At 41.3% G+C, this 18,086-nt stretch overlaps 1 protein-coding gene across 1 annotated transcript; it reads left to right on the top strand.

The window, feature by feature from the left end:
- Window positions 1-98: 98 nt before the first annotated feature.
- On the top strand, window positions 99-17,267 carry opn8b (opsin 8, group member b; the record flags this gene model as incomplete). Its single annotated transcript, XM_083642957.1, has 4 exons — window positions 99-168; window positions 6,692-6,985; window positions 16,284-16,618; window positions 16,926-17,267. 4 exons carry the CDS (start codon window positions 99-101, stop codon window positions 17,265-17,267), a joined length of 1,041 nt encoding a protein of 346 aa, XP_083499083.1.
- Window positions 17,268-18,086: the final 819 nt, after the last annotated feature.

Below are 18,086 nucleotides of genomic sequence, written 5' to 3'. Positions count from 1 at the left end.
TTTCTGTTAATCGCAGAATTTAGTTCTGGTCGCCTTTTGGCACTAACACAATTATTATTAGGCTACTAACTGCTCACTGCTCACTACTAACTGCTCCGATGGATATCTACTCCTCCAAACTGTCACCTGCGCTAGACATTGGTGCCGGCTGTTACCTGCTAATTATCGGTAAGTTAGAAGTTGAATTGATTTATAGCCATAAACTGTTTAAGTGCTCAGAAGCTTTGTATCACTGAGCAGAATGGTATTTCTTGAGCACATGTTCTCAGTGTGCACATGCATGCATATCTGTGGACTGACTGAATTCCAGGGTAGAATAATAGCTATCCAAGATTTGGATTTATAGTCCATGTTCAACAACTGTCATGCTATTTGAAATTCGAGATCAGTGATTTCCTTGTGTCTCTCGCTGGCTGTCTGAGTGATGTAGCTAAGTATAATAATAATAATAATAGGCTAATAATAATAATAAAGTGGGGAAACTTATCTGCAGGTGGTAATCATTACAATGCAAACAACAAATATTAGCCTACCTTTTGCACTACCTATTTTTATATAACTCACATATTACATATTATTACATATTACATATTTATTTTTTAATGATGCAACAAATTAGTTAATTAATAGGTAAAGGCAGGATGTCCCATTGACAAATGCTTGCCTTTTTTATTGGTTATTGGTTAAAGTGGATGCTCAGTCCTCTGTTGTAAATGTAGCCTATATGCTTCCGCCTTAAAATATTCAGCTTTTAAAACATTATTGCAACTGCACTATCTGTCTAAAGTAATCTCATCTCAATTCTCACTATAGGCTAGGCTATCTTTGCCCCTGGCATTTGGCTTTGGCTAAACATATTGATTTATATTTGTTGAAACAATGTGAATCATGTGGCCAAAAGGGAACAAGACAACTGGGTAATAAAGGCACAAATATCAGCTTGGTAATATCAGCTGGTTCCTTTCATTTATGTGTGCCACCACTTTCCCACTAAAAAGACTATATAGAATAAAAGGCATTCTAATATGCAGCAACATGGGCACTTCCTGAAAGCTTTTATGTCAGGCTGAACCTAGTCTCACGGTCAGACCCAACAACGTCTTATGTCAGCACGCTTCCAGCAACGGAGGATCTGAATCACAAGTCAAATTTCCGGGTTCCGCTAACCTCGCGTCACCAGGCTCTTCTCGGCGAGAAAGAGCCTGGCTTCCGTTCACAATTGATTTTGTCACCCTACCTGGTTCCGGCCTAGAGCCCGCCCTAGACAGGAAGGGCAGCGTTTCTAGCTCGTCAACTTTTACGTTAACTTGACAATTTGACACAAGTATCAGAACGGCAAACAACAAAACAAAAGATGGACGTACCGAACGAACTTTTTGAAGAAGTTCTTGTAGAAACATTGCGGATTCACAATCTCACATCTTTTAAGCCAATACAGAAGCTTTGCATCAGACAATTAGTCGAGAAAAGAGACATCAAGCTAACGGCAACAAATACGTTTTTTGGCGCACGTCCTTCCGGTGTTCATTCTGGTTCTGTGGTTTACGCCCCCATGCCAAAAAGCGGGGTGAAAGGTGCCCAGACTAGGGTTCCGCCGACAGGAATCGTGCGGTGAAATCTGATTGGCTGGGCTGTTGCGGAAGTCCGGCATACCATCCGTGGTTGGTCAATTTATATGTCTGTCACACCTCTTTTTTTTGTCTTGGGGGGCGGGTGCACTTTTCAAGAGTGCTGTTCCAAATGTAGATGTATCTACGGCTGGCTACTGCGAGACTATGCTGAACCTGCTACTGCCACCTTGATGGCCTGGAAACTGAGAGAGAGAGAGAGAATTCAAAAACGAGAATTCGCCTTCAATGTAGCGACCCCCACTCATACCAGCACAAAGCCCTCCAGAGCTGAACAGAGATAAGAGCCCCCTCTTATCTTTTGGACCCAGCCTGGCCATAGAAACAGGCCATCACAGGCAGAACTGGCTACCCAGGGAGGCCAGGCTGTGTTCACTCTGTCAACAAAGAGAAGTTGAGACAGAATCTCACTTCCTATTGTACTGTGACAGATATAAAGATCTGACAGAGGTTTTATTTAAAAAGATGAATGACATATGTCCTGGATTCATTCACCTCCCAGATCCCCAGAAACTGCCCTATAGCTGCAAAATATAGGCTACCTATTAACTATTGTCATACTGTAAGAGAGACATTTGAGACACAGCTCCCCATGTTACTCTATACCTGAATGTCATTGCTATTTACTGTTTTTATTATACCTGCATTGTACATGATTGTTATTTGTATAGGTTATATTATTTGTGCTAACTTTCTGCACTGCTTTGGCAAATATGAGCTTGAACTTGTCATGCCAATAAAGCTACCGTAATTTGAATTTGAATTTGAATTTGAGAGAGAGAGAGAGAGAGAGAGAGAGAGAGGGGGGATTCGGTCTCTACAAGGCTATCTTTATTTTTTAAAGATAGACAGACTCCCTTTTCTGCTCTTTTTAATCTGTAATCAAGTCAAGCTGTGCATAATCACAGTGATGATGGTTAATGACTGTAATTCAATTCAGTGTTTCTCAAACTTTTTTGGCTTCAGTACCCCCTTATCCCTGATTTGTGAATCCAAACTCCCTTTACCTAACCCGACAACATTTTGCTTAGAAAACGGCAAGAGAAAACGATAGAATATGATGCAATGAATGATGAAGAATATAACATTACAAAATAAGAAATGGAGTGAAAGAGTTGCAATTAGTGCCTCCCGAGCAGGTTTATTGTAACATTTCATTTATTTCCATGATTTTGGCTATTCTTACATTTTTTAATTTTCTCCTTTCTCTCAAATACCCCCTGTAGTAGGCCTACTGCCACGTACCACTAGGGGTATGCGTACCCCATTTTTGGAACCACTGCTATTAATTCCACTGCACTTGCACAAGAGGGTGAAGTATCCTACAGCTGAGATTCTCGATAGCCGAGCGAGTCAGGTACTCGAAGGCGCCATTATCGACTCTGCTCCAGAGCTTTTCATTAGTCGCCCTGCCTTCCTTCCTCTGAAGGATGGATGTTAAAGGTACTATCTGTAAGATTCAGCACTAGATGCCCACAAAAGACTGTTATATATCTAGCAAGACATGCAAGTTATTGTGATGGGAGCAGTGAAAGAAGCCACGCCCCCTCTATGTGTTGTGAAAACATGGCTTGTTGATTCAGACCTGCTGGAGGGTCGGGCCCTGCCTCCGCTCTTCGTTTCTGTGGATTTAGCTCTTTTCCGCATTGAGGAAATAAAGCGTCCATGACTGCGGAAATAAGGTTAGTCTCTGGTTTGTATCGCGGTTCGGCACTGTTTATTTCCTGATCTGTGATTACAATGCACTATTTCGGCTGTGTGGCTCGCTATGCATGTCTCGATGGCAGACGAGTGTCTGCGGTTGCATAGTGTAGATAGCAGACACTATACCAGAGCAATGCAGTGGCATAGGAAGCCGTGGCTATGTGTTTCATAAACTGTTTATGTTTACATTTTGACGTTATCAACAAGCCATGTTTTCACAACACAGAGAGGGGGCATGGCTTCTTTCACTGCTCCCATCACAATAACTCGCATGTCTCGCTAGATATATAATAGTCTTTTGTGGGCATCTGGTAGTGCTGAATCTTACAAATAGTGCCTTTAACAAGAAAAAAAGAAAAACGTGAGTGGCGGAAAGAAGCAGCTGGCACCTGTCAAATGCCTCATGGGGCTTTGTGTGAGGAGAACCAAATTGTTCCACTAACAGGCAGGGTCACACACAATTAGGTAAACAATCTGTAAACAACACACCTCACTCACTTACAGCACATGCACATGCACACACACACACACACACACACACACACACACACACACACACACACACACACACACACACACACACACACACATACGCTTGCACGCACACATACACTGGACCACACACTCTCTTACACTCACATGGAGGACCACAATGGAAATAAGCCCTCAGGCTTTCTTGTGTTTTTATCCTTTTGATTCCTTTTTTTACTTGTACTAATGAACTTGTACTTGCACTTTAATTGAGTCAATACATGTGATCAATCAATCAATCAATCAATCAACACCTTGAATGACTAAATTAATTTGATAAATCAAAAAATACAGTACACCACAAGGATACAGTAGAAAATAATTCATCAGGATGACACAAAAAAGTCATCAGACTTATTTCCATTGTGGTCCCAACACAACAAACATGAAAATAGAACAATCAAGAATAGAAATTTCAGAAGAGATAGAAATCAACAAAGGGTTTGCGCTACAGTATATTACTGAATCTTACTCAGCATGATTTTTTTCAGGTTTTTAAAACTATTCAGAGAATTACCAGCTTTAATTTCATTAGGGATTTTGTTCCACTCCGGATCCGCCCCCGTGTAGCGGAATGTACTTCTCCCAACTTTGCTTTTTAGCTTGGGTAGTTTCAAGTTCGCTACACTAGCCCTCGTGTTCAGGCTATGAGTGTCCCGAACAAACTGGAAGTACTTAGTAAAGTACTTTGGACAAAGGTCATGCAATATTTTATAGACGATGGTAAGTTTTACCTGTTGAACTCTACCTTCAACGAGGAGCCAATTCAACTCTTTAAAATGAGTTGGGCTAATGTGCACTGCATTCTTGGACTGAGGTTAAGAATGACCCTCATTAGTTTGTTTTGGGCTTTTTGAAGGCTGGCTTTTGATCTTTTAGTTATACCACTGTACCAGGATATACAGGTGTACTGGTGCAGTCATAGTGGCATTGAATTAAAGACGTAGCTAAAGTCCTCATGGTCTTCTTATCCAGGAACTTGGATATTCTTGCCAATATTCTTGCCAATTACAATTAAAGTATAAAGACCAGTTACACTACATGAAAATATACTTTACGTCAATTTACCTTCGTATAAGAGAAGTCTTGAATTCTGGGTTTCTGTTACGCACTCAGGAGGAATGTGCCGTTCGCTCCTGCTGCTCACAAATCTCCTATCAAATCCCTTGCTTAAAGCACACAGATGTTAGGCAGATGGTGGAGAGAACACTGATATGCCACGGGTATAAAAAGACACCATGCTGTAGGAAATGCTTTGAATGAACAATAGTGAGCAGTTTGATGTCTTGCATACTGTCTGCACTGCTGACTACTAACTGCAGCGCAAATGATGTGGCGCTGTATGAAAAAGCTCTGACACCTTCAGGGCAGGCAGATCCCTGGTGAGACACGGAGATCAGCCTCAGCAGATCAAAGGATATGAGCGAGCAGAAGGCATGTACCGGTGATCAAAACAGGGTATTATCTCATGCGAGGCTTTAAAAGCAATACAATAATATTAAAAATCAAACATCACTTTTGGCATTGGCTCGAAGAGCCAAAGGCCTGTTATCTGCGGTTGTTGCTCTGTCGTCGTGACAATGGGACTCAAACTTGATGATTGGTTGGGTTTATGCATGGGGAGTGATGGTTGGTTTCCTGCAAGGCTTGGAAATTGCCTTGTTTGTTGTAAGTCAGAGAGACGGATTGGATGCAGAGTCAGTTACAGGTTATAGGGCTGATTTGGCCTTTCGCAGGATAACACATCACAACTCCATGATTGTCTCAAAATTGCAAAGGCAAGACGCCAGGTTTAATCAATGTTCATGAGTGATTGTTCTTCTGAGTCATCCAGATAACGATGGAAATTGCTCATCAAAAAGCATGCAGGACATGTTGCACGCTGTGCTTAATTTCATCTGCGCCCAGTGTGTGTTCATCATGGTTGTTCTCGTGATTACTGCAAGTATCCAAATCAATTATCTAACGATCTATGAATGGCAGTCCACTGTTACTCCCTCCACCCCACCCCCCACTCATCCCTCCACTTGAGTCGTGTTTCTCTCAGATAATCCCTCTGTCAATGTGTTTTTCTCCACATCTGTACTCATCATTAAGCCATTTCTCAGTCCATTTCCTGGTGCCAGGGGGTCCGCGAAAAGTTTTCAGGAATTATTTTTATTTTTTTGCAAAAGCTTCATAGTTCAAAGAAAATATTTTATGCTTAAATCTAAAATGGTTTATGGATTACATTCTAATCTAACAAACCTATCCATTTAAAAGTCAAGCACGTGACCGTGGAAACAATTAAGCTTAGCCCAAAATCACAAATCAGAATGATTTGATCCCTGCTATATTTTCTATCTTGTAAGGGGTCCTTGGCTGAAAAACATTTGAGAACCTCTGGCTTAGCTTCCTCAAATATGTGTTTGCACATTGGATTTCTGTTCACAAAGTACTTATGTAGTCTCGCTTGCCAGACTTCCCTCCCTTCTGGGAGAGAAGTTTGGCATGGAAACAGGCTGCTAGGCTCTGTCACCCCTCCGTGACAAATCTGTCGATCTCAAATGCCTGCGCCGCTCTGAAAACAATGCTAGCTCGTTGCTAGTAGACACTGAAAATTATTGGATCCCCCGTTGTAGGGAGAGAGTCTCTCAATGAGACTAGGTTAAACCAAAAAGAGCATTTTCCCCCCGCAAGTCCAGAGTGGAGATCTACGCTGCCAGACTCTCTCCACGGAAGGGAGGGAAGTCTGGCAAGTGAGACTATTATGTACAGTATATCGAACAAAATTCCCCCTCTTTGCTAAATCTAACTTGTGTCCCATTTTTTTCTCCTCTCTGTCTCAGCCATTTTCTCCATCATGGGGAACATGTTGGTCCTCGTCACGGCATTCAAAAGGTCATCGAGCATGAAGCCACCAGAGCTGCTGAGTGTGAACCTGGCGGTGACGGACCTGGGCGCGGCTGTCACCATGTACCCTCTGGCTGTGGCCTCAGCCTGGAACCATGGCTGGCTGGGCGGAGAGGCTACCTGTGTTTACTACGGCCTGGTGGGCTTCTTCTTTGGCGTGGCCAGCATTATGAACCTGACAGTCATGGCCATAGTGCGCTTCATGGTCTCCCTCAATCTGCAGTCTCCCAGTGAGTATTTATGATAGGAAAGGGGTGATTCAGGGCTTCCAAACTCAAGGCTGATGAGACAAGAAGAAAACAACAAATGCTTCCTGGTATTTCCAGGGCGATCTATTCTCATTTGTGGAGCAGGAGGACCAGATTTGGTTTTTCTTACCTTGGTTTACCCTGAAAACTGTCTGGGTAGCCTGGCGGGGACCTGCAGCAATCATCGGAAATGGCTTCCCTTCTGCCGAGGCAGCAGATGCCTGCCTTTGAAGATGGCTTTTGTCAGGGGGATGTCAAGTGTGCAGGTTTTAATTTCAATCAAAGACTGAGACAATTTCACGGATTAGTTCTGCCACTCTGGTTCATATGCTAATAAACAGTCAAATGGTGTAGTCTTTGGTTGGGATTAAAACTGCACAGTCTGCCGTCCATAGCAGGGCCTTTCCACGAATGGAGTTGAGGTCCGACAGGGGGTTATTTCAATAAAGTCATAATGGAAGATGTTACCGTCAGAAAATGTTATTTGCCCACCTCAGGTCATCAAACTAATTATTTTATACCCTGATGTTACCCAACAATGAGTAACAGGGTTGCACATGACTGCTGCTGCAGATTTAGCCTAAAGGATGCTATAACTCAGGAGGGGTTAGCATAGATCCAGAGCACACTTTGCATACTAATAAACATATATTTTCAAAATGAAAATTACATTCAAATATATCTTCCAACCATTTTGTAACAGGGTTGAATCCATGAGGTTGACGAAAGCAGCCAACAAGCACATTTCTCTGAAAAATGAAAAAATGAAAGGAGGGTAGGCCGGCCTACTTACATGTGGCCTGGCTATTGTTCCGAAAGGATCTTGATGTTAATATGTTAATATTTGATTTATGGTAATTATTATTATTATTTTGTAAGAGGGTGTCATGTTTTAGCAACAGGGTTGCGCTTAAAAGGTGGGACACAGGTTAATACTGTTTTAATAATTAATTAATACCATTTATGAATATTAAAATACATACAATTGTACACAACTATATTGAAATTACCATATTAATAGAAGATGTTTTAGGAAATATTTCATGTAGTTCAATGTCACTGATGTGGGACAGTCAAAAATAATCGCTTTCATGGGGATATAAACTTAAAAAACCTCTAAAGTCATGTTTCAAGATGTATATAAAATACTCTACTTTGAATAATAATTTGTGACTGATGGTTTTTCCACAAAAAAAGGTTAAATTATCTTGTTAAAATCCCTTAAAATGACTCCTCCCTCATTTAAAGATCCAAAACAACCAATCAGAGTTATCTAGAACATAACTAGCCAATCACATCATACAACACAGGCTTTCAACACATTCTCACTCGTGACAAAGTGACGACAAGAAGGGTTCCTGACCGATCTGCAGTATGTTGGGAGTGAGAATGTGTTGGGGGCTTTAACTGCTGAGTACTGGACAGTGATTGGCTCCAAGATTCGTGATGTCACTAATCTTGCTTGTTGAAAACGGCCCTGAAAAACTTTCCACTTTCAGCAGACAATTGTGGAAACAGCCTTCTAGTTTCAAACTCTGCACAAACATCATTCTGTACAGTGAAGCTCAAACATCCAACTGAAGGAACATGAAGAAAAAAATATTTTTGACTTTAGGGGGTCTTTAATGTTAAAGACTAATTTACAGTAGGAGTGGGCTATACAGAGGTCAAAAACACTTTTTTGGTCAATTGTATTAGGTCTCAGTTTTTTTTTATTCCATTCGACCTATCTCAACATGAAATTACAAAATTTTTGGTCTGGGGTCCAAGAAAAAAGTGTGCAGGGCACAAATCCAAGATGACCACCGTTTTCCCTGAAAAATCACATTTTTAGCCATAACTTTGTCATTTCTGGGTCTTTTTACTTGGTTTTGGTGTCTAACCCTATGTTTTGGGGGTCAAGCAATCTATTTATGCATCTAGAAATAGTTACAAACCATCAGATGTTGAGTTAATACCTTCTTTGACCAAATTTACCTCCTTTTTCACCTTACCATATTTCACTATTATGTTGAATTTCAGGGGCATTGCTTAAAACATAACAGTTTTCTCCTAGAGAAGTCCCAGGCTCTTCAAACTGCAACAGGCACAATCTGCTGCCCGATAGTATCCTGGATGTCATCAGTGCCAGGTGGTCACTGCCAAATTTAATCTCTGGTACCAACGCGCATCAGGTGATGCACACGGAAGGTTCCGTCCCCATTATCATCAAGGTAAAACCCAATATACCATCTTTTGATGCCTCTCATCCCAAATGACAGCAAGTGATTGGTTGGGCTGGAAGTTCTTACTGAGAGATCCCCTCTGCCTTTTTGGCTCCTCCTCCTCACAAGGAAATACCACCGCTTCCTCAGCTTGGTAATCATCCCCGAGGAGCACAATTAGGATCTCGATCATCTCTTTCTCTGATAACTCTCTGGTATTGGATCTCTTGCCTCAAGTAAGTCTTGAGCTCAGGTGACTTCTTAAGTACAAGTGCCTTCACTTCAGTGAGTAGTGACAGATTAACAGGCCCTCCAGTTCTTTGCACTTCACAAGTTTTCAACAAAATCATTGGCCCTCACTTTCTTTTGCAGATTCTCTCTCAACCTCTGTTTCTTCTTCTCTTTCTGTTTGTTACTCCATGTCACCTCCATTGCATCTAGGTGTTTAAGGACAGCTGTGGTTGACCGCTCAACTTCACTGCCATGTCTATCTGTTAGCATAAAGGTCATCTTTGATCCCCTTTGCCTTGAACATCCTATTTGAGTGTTGGGCTGTTGGGAAGCAAGATATCCACACTTGGCCAAGTACCTCTCTGCATTCAGGTTGTTTGTGGGCAGGTTTTTCCATTGGTCTGCAGTCAGTGTATAGAGAGGAGTTGCTCATGCAGCATCAGGATCAACATCTTAATACTCATGTTTGCACTGCAATTCTGCTCCTTTCGCGGCCTGGACACACATCTCTCCAAGAAGAAGGTGATCGAGATCACTTTGTGGAGCATTGTCTTCCACTTTTACATGTGTCCACTCCACTCTACATGATAACTAAGGCTCTCAGCTGTCAGCAAGGTCACTGCAGAGCTTGGGAAGCATGTCAACCAGCAAATCCTGGCTTGCTGTCTCGACGCAGTTGAGGAAGGGCATTGTCACCCTGTATGTAAAATTAGCAAGTGCTTTAAATCCTGCTATTATGAAGTCATTCTCAAGGTAAATGTTGCATGCTCGAACAAGAAGATTATTTAGCAGTGTCTCAAGTAGCTGTTTGATGTAGGGAATGCAATCATAGACTGCACGTGCCTCGTATCCAAGTCTAGTAAAGCATCTCTCTTTGTAGAGGCTAAATGACTTGTGTACCCCAGCTTCCTCTAGAATCCAGTCAAACTGTTCTTCTAGGGATGTTGTCTTCCCATCTCCCTCATGTGATTACAGTAATGTGATTACTGTATGTTGTAATTTCACAATCAAATTCACCATACAGTATTTTGTGGTGAAATAACAGTTAAATGTTGTGAGATGTTGGTAATAATTAGCAGTGTAGGGTTGCTATTAATATTATTATAGTATGTCAAATTCAATCTGTTGTCTAGCTGTTTGTTTTTTTAAATAATTTACCAATAAATATTAGGTCTACGGACATGGTTCAAAATTGAGGTAAAGAAGGGTCAATTTGATCAAAAATATGTATTAACTCAATATCTGATGGTTTGTGACTACTTCTAGATGCATAAATAGATTGCTTGACCCCCAAAACATAGGGTTAGACACCACAACCAAGTAAAAAGACCCAAAAATGACAAAGTTATGGCTAAAAATGCGATTTTTCAGGGAAAACGGTGGTCATCCTGGATTTGTGCTCTGCACACTTTTTTCTTGGACCTGAAGCCGAAAATTTTGTCATTTCATGTTGAGATAGGGCAAATAGAATACAAAAAAACTGAGACCTAAGCAAAACAAAAAATGACCCATTTATAGCCCACTCCTATTTACAGATAATTATTTGAAATAATTAATAAGTAATTCATTTCACTTTTCTCATAGAAATATATATTCTTACTATTTTGCTTTAAATCACGCCTCAAAAGGAGGTGGCACATAAATTCAACTCCATTCTTGGAAAGACCGAGCACATGATTTATGTATATTCCTTCCTTTTGTGTTCAGATCCCCCAGCTGCTCACTTCGGTGATCATCAGTATTGATGAGTGAACCAAAGAGTATAGAAACCAAGATACCAAGCTCTGATCCGTTGACAACAGTGCTGCCGCCATTTTGGCCTGAAATTGCCTCCTTGCTCCAATGGGAAACGGCAAAGAACCATGACTGGGAAGAACACAGACCATTTCGGTTGAGGTACTTTTGTACGGCACTTTGTAGGCACAACATTTTACTGGTGTCATTACGGTAGTCTCCTTCAGGCCAAAATGGAGGATTTGCTGTGCGCTAATGTTGCAATGGAACGACTCATTCGCCTTCAGTTCTGACCAATGTACGTTCTTTGAGTGACAGTGAAGTAGCCTATGTGAAGTGTGCCATGTTTTTTTTTGCTTCTTATCAAATAATGTCTATGTTTGCACAAGGAAGTTCATTGATCTTGGTGTATCAGGTCCTTACATTATTGGGGCCGTTGTGCAGAATGCACGGCAGGGCCCTTACATTCCACTCTGTCGCCCAGACCATTTTAGCACGGATTCAGGCAATGTAATGTCTTTCCGCTTTCCAGTCCGGTAGGTGGCGGTAATGCACCTCTGGCTAATATTGTGGCTAGCTCGTTCAGAGAGTTCCACAAGAGCCGTCGTCGGACATTTCACCGTCTGGTGCCTCTCTCGATCCGACTAGGAATTTATTGATTCGATTTTTGAGGAGTTGACATGTATCGTCTTTTTTGTCCTAATGTAAAGCAGCTGTGAATGTGACAGCATTCGGTTGCGGCTGCTCCTGTCCTATTCCAACAACTCAACTTGTTGAGAAGAAGAATGCAAAGAGTCGCATTTGGAAATATCAGTCCCCAAAGTCCCATCTGCAAAAAGTGTGAAAGGGAGTTCCAAACCAAACTGGGTAGCACATCCAATCTCGCCAAGCAGCTGAAAGACAGGCACCCAGACCTGTTCAAATAATTCAAGGTGGGTTACTTCTTTCAAACGGTGTAAAATAACACGTTTAACAACATATCAAACAGACCTTATCCTGTCACATTCGTTTTTGAGATAGCTGGCAATGCATTGTGTAATTGTGTAACCAAAAAACGTTTGCGCTCACGTTAACATGTTTTGTAATGGAATCATTATGGGACCCGGCTAATACGTACAGCGTTAGCTAGCATAGTGTAACACGTGTGCATGCAATGTTTGTAATGGAAACATTATGGGACACGGCTAATAGCCGGACTTAGCCATAGTTCAACATGGCATCAAAATAAATACAAGCTTCTTTCGGGTGAAACATGTCCGTGAATTAAAACTAGCTACATAAAATTGCTTGCACTCTACATGTGTGTATGTGCAGTTGTCTTTATCATCTCTTTATTTTAGTAAATCTCACTGACGTTACTTTCCATTTAACAGTATGCGAGAGATGAAGATGAAGAGGAAGGCACAACAAGTCGCGGAGCCCAAAAGACCACCCAGCAGACAATTCCTGATGTTTTTGAAAAGCAGAGGAAATATGACTCGCATGAAGCAAGAAAGTGTGATAGGGCATTGGCAGAATTCCTATGCATCGATCAAATACCAATATACACCGTTGAAAAAAAAGGATTCCAGCAATTCTGTGAAATAAATTAAATTATAATATTTAATATAATAATACAATTAAATACTTGAGGGCTACATGCCACTGGTGTTGCACTGTCTGTACTCACTGCCATACAGAGTTGAATGTAAGAAGAAGTAAGCAGAAGCACATTGTTTTGTTTTAAAGTTGAAGGCTACATGCCATTTGTTCATTGAAAATGGTTGCATACTTTAATAAAGGAGAATATGTTCAAGAAATATCAGTCTGGTTTTTTTACCGTGGTACCGAAATTGGTACAACGGCCCTATGCCAGGTTTCGACCTGGCCTTGTTTTAAATAGCCTACAGCTGCTTTGCCACTCAAGATTTCTCACAAAATGTCCTGTCCTGTCTTGGAAATGTGAAGAAACATTTTCCTCAATGCAAATCTTTTATCCACTAGCAAACAGTTGCTGACTTGCCTGCAGGTCTGTTACGTGCCTCCTGGAAATAAATGGATTTGATAGGGCAGGAGTAAAAAGGCAGTCGCGCACATCCAACACAATAAAGCAGGTGCAGGAACCAAAAACAGTCAAATGTAAAAAGAAAGAAGGTCGGCACACTGAGCTCCCGTTTACCTTTTTAATTAGCCATTCAACACAGTGACGTTTCGAGCACACGCTCTTCCTCAGACATGAAAATACATAGATAGACGCCATGTTTAAATAAACCTGTGGCCCGGTCATGTGACATGTCACATGATCCCGGAAGAAGTTACAGTAGAAAATACATTTGACAATACAAAAACATGTTTATACAAACATCTTCTGTAGCTCTTGTTTTTTGCAAGCACTCAATTTGTGAGGTGTTAGTAAAACGTGCAGATGCCTCCATAATCCACTCCTCCCTATACCCCCTCCTTCTAAAACGGTCCTTTAGATCAACTAACTGTAAATTACAGTCTTCATTGGAACAAAAAACAAGAGCTAAAGAACCTGATTCTAGAATAACTTGTTGCATTCAATATTCTCCTGTCGGAAGTGACATTGAAAAGGTGATTAAGAAACATTGGTACATCTTAGACACAGACCCAGCTTTAAAAACATGTTTTGATGTCCTCCCTTGCCTTGTCTATAAAAAACCTCCTAATCTTCGTAATATGCTGGTGAGATCTACCTCCTCCTCGCCCCCTCCCCCCTCTCAATTTCTCAGTCAAATCCCCTCAGGTAATTACAGATGTGGAAATTGTCAGCAGTGCAGTTTTATGTATAAAACCAAGACCTTCAACCATCCACACTCTGGTAAAAAATGTAATATAAAAGGACTTATAACTTGTAAAACGCAGAATGTAATTTACAGTAGGCTACATGCTGCAATGTCCTTGTGGTCTTGTTTACATTGGAAAAACATCTAGAGCCCTCAAAACTCGTATCACCGAACATAGGTGTGCAAACCGTAATCATGATCCATCTAGCCCTGTAGCTGTCCACTTCACAGAGGTACAACACAATATTTCCACGCTCAGATACATTGGCATTGAAGCCGTCCACTGCCCCCGGGAGGGGAGGCGACCTTGATTTGTTACTCCTGAGAAGAGAACCTTTCTGGATCTACACACTGGATACCCTCACCCCTAGAGGTCTCAATGAGGATTTCAGCATTAAGCCTTTTCTTTAACTCTCCTGGTCCTGTTGATATATTACATCTGTCATGATCTATTTCTTTAATCTCTAGTCTGTGCTGCTGCTAGGTTGAACTTTAATCTGTTGTAGTCTCCTGTGCTGCTCATTGCAATTCTAATGTTACTTATCGCTTATAGTGAGAACTTACTGGATATGAATCCTTGGTATATTCTTTAGGGTCATCCGTTCAAATATAGAGACGCCTATTTAGACCTAGCCAGTTTTAGCGTATGACGGCCTATTGGCCTGATATCTTGTCTTTGCTGTGCTCTAGGGGTCTGATCTATATTTACTGTAGTATAGTTGTACATATTTGATGTTTGTATAAACATGTTTTTGTATTGTCAAATGTATTTTCTACTCTAACTTCTTCCGGGATCATGTGACATGTCACATGACCGGGCCACAGGGTTATTTAAACATGGCGTCTATCTATGTATTTTCATGTCTGAGGAAGAGCGTGTGCTCGAAACGTCACTGTGTTGGATGGCTAATTAAAAAGGTAAACGGGAGCTCAGTGTGCGGACCTTCTTTCTTTTTACATTTGATAGGGCAGGAGACATACAAAAAGAAGTCTGAAAGCAGTGTACAGCTTATTATTGTACAGTATTATTGAAAATTCGTTATCAATACCAGTTCCATAGTTTAGTATGTTTAGTTTAGTTGTACATGCAGGGACAATGCATGTTAATTAAAAATGTAATCTGATACAATCAATACAAAAAAATCTGGTATATTTTTGGGCCAAGTGAAATGGGGTCTCATCTGATTCTAAATATAGCTGAATCGGCTTGGTTTGACCAAGTAAAAAAAAAAAATCTAAGCTATTTTATGAAATGTAGATAGAAAAATGAATCGCGGATCAAATCCCTTGGTGCATATGTTGAACGCTCACTCTATAGCCTTCAGAAGTGTTTCTGTTCAGGACCCCAAGACAGCTGACCCAGGCAAGTGGGAATTGCCATTCGTCTTGTCCGGGTAATGCTTACTTGCATGAGTGAACACTATGTGGGGAGGACAGACCTGAACCCTATGATTCTCATCCATGTGTGACTGTTGTCAGGGCTTTGACCAAGAGCAGAATCTATACATGCACAATGTGCATACAGTGGAAAAGACATTGTGCATCAGTCACAATGCACATTGTGACTGAACTGTGGTGAACACAGTGTGCACAATGTGCACAATGTGCATCTAAAAGTGGAAGTATTTGTTGTGTTCTTTTATTGTTCTATATTAGACCACTTGATTTGAATTTTTTAATGCAATGCATTTTGCATGTTCTTTTATTACTAATTGTATCTTTTTATCTCTGTTTTATCTGCCTTCTATTGATCTAAAGCACTTTAAGCGGCATTTTGTATTATGAAAGCTAGAAAAGTTATTGTACAAAAAATGCATAAGTGAAGGAAAAAGTTATGACAATTTTAAATTCTTCCTGGGTCTGCAACATTTTGTTTGGAAATGTCTAAATGATTTAGAATAGAACCGAGAGCTACATAAAAAAAATCATTCAATCATTGGTACTTGCGTATAGTATACACATACAATAGTTCTTCAGACCAAATATAATTCAGCCTTTTGATGTCTTCACTGAAAATACAATGACATTCTTTTTTTTCTTCAATGTTTTGACCGTGGCAGTCCTTATTATTGGCAATAAACATATTGCTAAAATCTCAGTCTGTAGGCGGTATTAGACATTATAGGTATAAAACATAACTTAATCACATCTGAGGCACATAGCCTTCTGTGCCTTTAACACATCAAACATAAAGCGCCCTCCTACGCTGTTGGTAGGCATTTGACACACACACTGAGCTAGGTGAAACACTTTGTAAACAGGTGATACAACCGTTTTTTTTTTCTCAAGTTGTAAAGCAAACCCTATATCTCTGTCCCTGTGTAGAGGAGAAGATCAGTTGGAGGAAGGTGAAAATGCTGTGCGCGTGGACCTGGATGTACGCACTCCTCTGGGCTATGTTCCCCCTGCTGGGCTGGGGCAGGTACGGCCCGGAGCCTTTTGGCCTGTCCTGCTCGCTCGCCTGGGGAGACATGAAGAACGAAGAAAGAGGCTTCTCTTTCGTCATCTCCATGTTCTCCATCAACCTGGTCATGCCTGCTGTGATCATCATCTTCTGCTACTTTGGCATTGTCATCAAGCTCTACTTCACCTACAAAAGCTCAATGAACAGCAGAAACCATGTGCCCAATGTCGTCAAGCTCCATCGCAGGCTGTTGATAGTAAGTGGCCCTTCCTCACTGTTATTGACTGTGGATTTGACAGTATGTGTTACCTTGGTACATTTCACTCTCTGTGAAGTGTCTGTCCTTCTGAGATTCAGCACTTGAATGTAACTTGTCTGATTAATGTAAATGGGTCTGTTATTTGGGCATGATTGTAGGCGGGGGTAAATTAAACCGTGGAAGATATAGCTGCTTTATATGAGAATTGAGAATTTACCCCCCCCCCCAAAAAAAAGTTAGCACGCCGAAATGTCCTTAATAGCCAGGAATGACCCGTATTTCTTGTCCACCTGTTCTCCTGCAGATCGCGGTTCTGATCAGCGCAGGCTTCATAAGCTGCTGGTCACCCTATGCCATGCTAAGTCTGTGGTCCATCTACCATGACAGCAGCTCCATCGCCCCCGAGGTCAGCCTCCTGCCCTGCATGTTCGCCAAGAGCTCCACCGTCTACAACCCCCTGATCTACTACATGTTCAGCAAGACCTTCAAAAGGGAGGTGAAGCAGTACGCCGTGCTGTGTGGACGCTCTAACCCGTGCCACACCTCCAACAGCGTCAACAATGACAATGACATCTACTTGGTCAGTGACAAAGCCAAGCCCAGGGAAGCCAGGCTGGCCTTCCAGGGGAGCCGAGAATCTAAGTGACTCTGGAGCTAGAAAGTCCTCGTCGTTTGTCGAGAAGACACGGTGTGACGATGGATCAGAAGAAAGGGCATTGCCTACTTTCTTCACAAGACTCTTGTGAACTGTATAAAGCATGTGATTTAATATCAGAAGCCCACGACATTAGCATAAACAAATGCCTTTTTGTATTGTGTGAAAGCTTCATAAGCACTACTGGTGTGTGCTATTTAAGCAATTTCACACGAGAGGGAGTGTTGTTATCTAATGTACAGTAATCAATATTACAGTATAAGAGCATAACCTCGAGGTGATATTGCTTTTATACAACAGTTGTACAGTATAAACAAAGCTTTTCATCAAGTAATAATAGCATTTTTCTTAAGTAATTTGAGACAACAGATAATTTATGTCTGTTAATTGTCTCCCCCAACAAAGACAGTTCCCTCAGGGTTGCACTACCAAGTGTTGCCAAGCAACACCGGGTCAACTTGCTGCCGGCAGTTTCCCGACTGCAAGCTACAGTAGCTAAGCTAACGTCAGCTACTTTGAGGTTAGCGCAGATGATGTCAGTTTACCGTTCATAATTAAGGTGAAATCCATATCGCTGTGCCTGGGTGCGAACGCTTAATCAAGGTAACGTTAGAACAGCTGTGAAGCGGAGTGATATGAAGCGTCCCGTGATGTTATACGGAAATAGGCTGGAATGCCTCTTTTGCAAATTGCAGAACTAACTAAATGGTAAGTAGGACTGTATTTATAGAACACATTGTATATAGTCTTTCGAATAACCAAAGCGCTTTTACATGAATACCTCACATTCACCCATTCACACTCACACAC

This window comes from Poromitra crassiceps (assembly GCF_964638095.1).
Source record: "Poromitra crassiceps genome assembly, chromosome: 9".
In the NCBI taxonomy this organism is placed as follows: domain Eukaryota; kingdom Metazoa; phylum Chordata; class Actinopteri; order Beryciformes; family Melamphaidae; genus Poromitra; species Poromitra crassiceps.
Note: the sequence above shows the minus strand (reverse complement) of the source record. Positions and strands in the feature narration are given on the sequence as shown.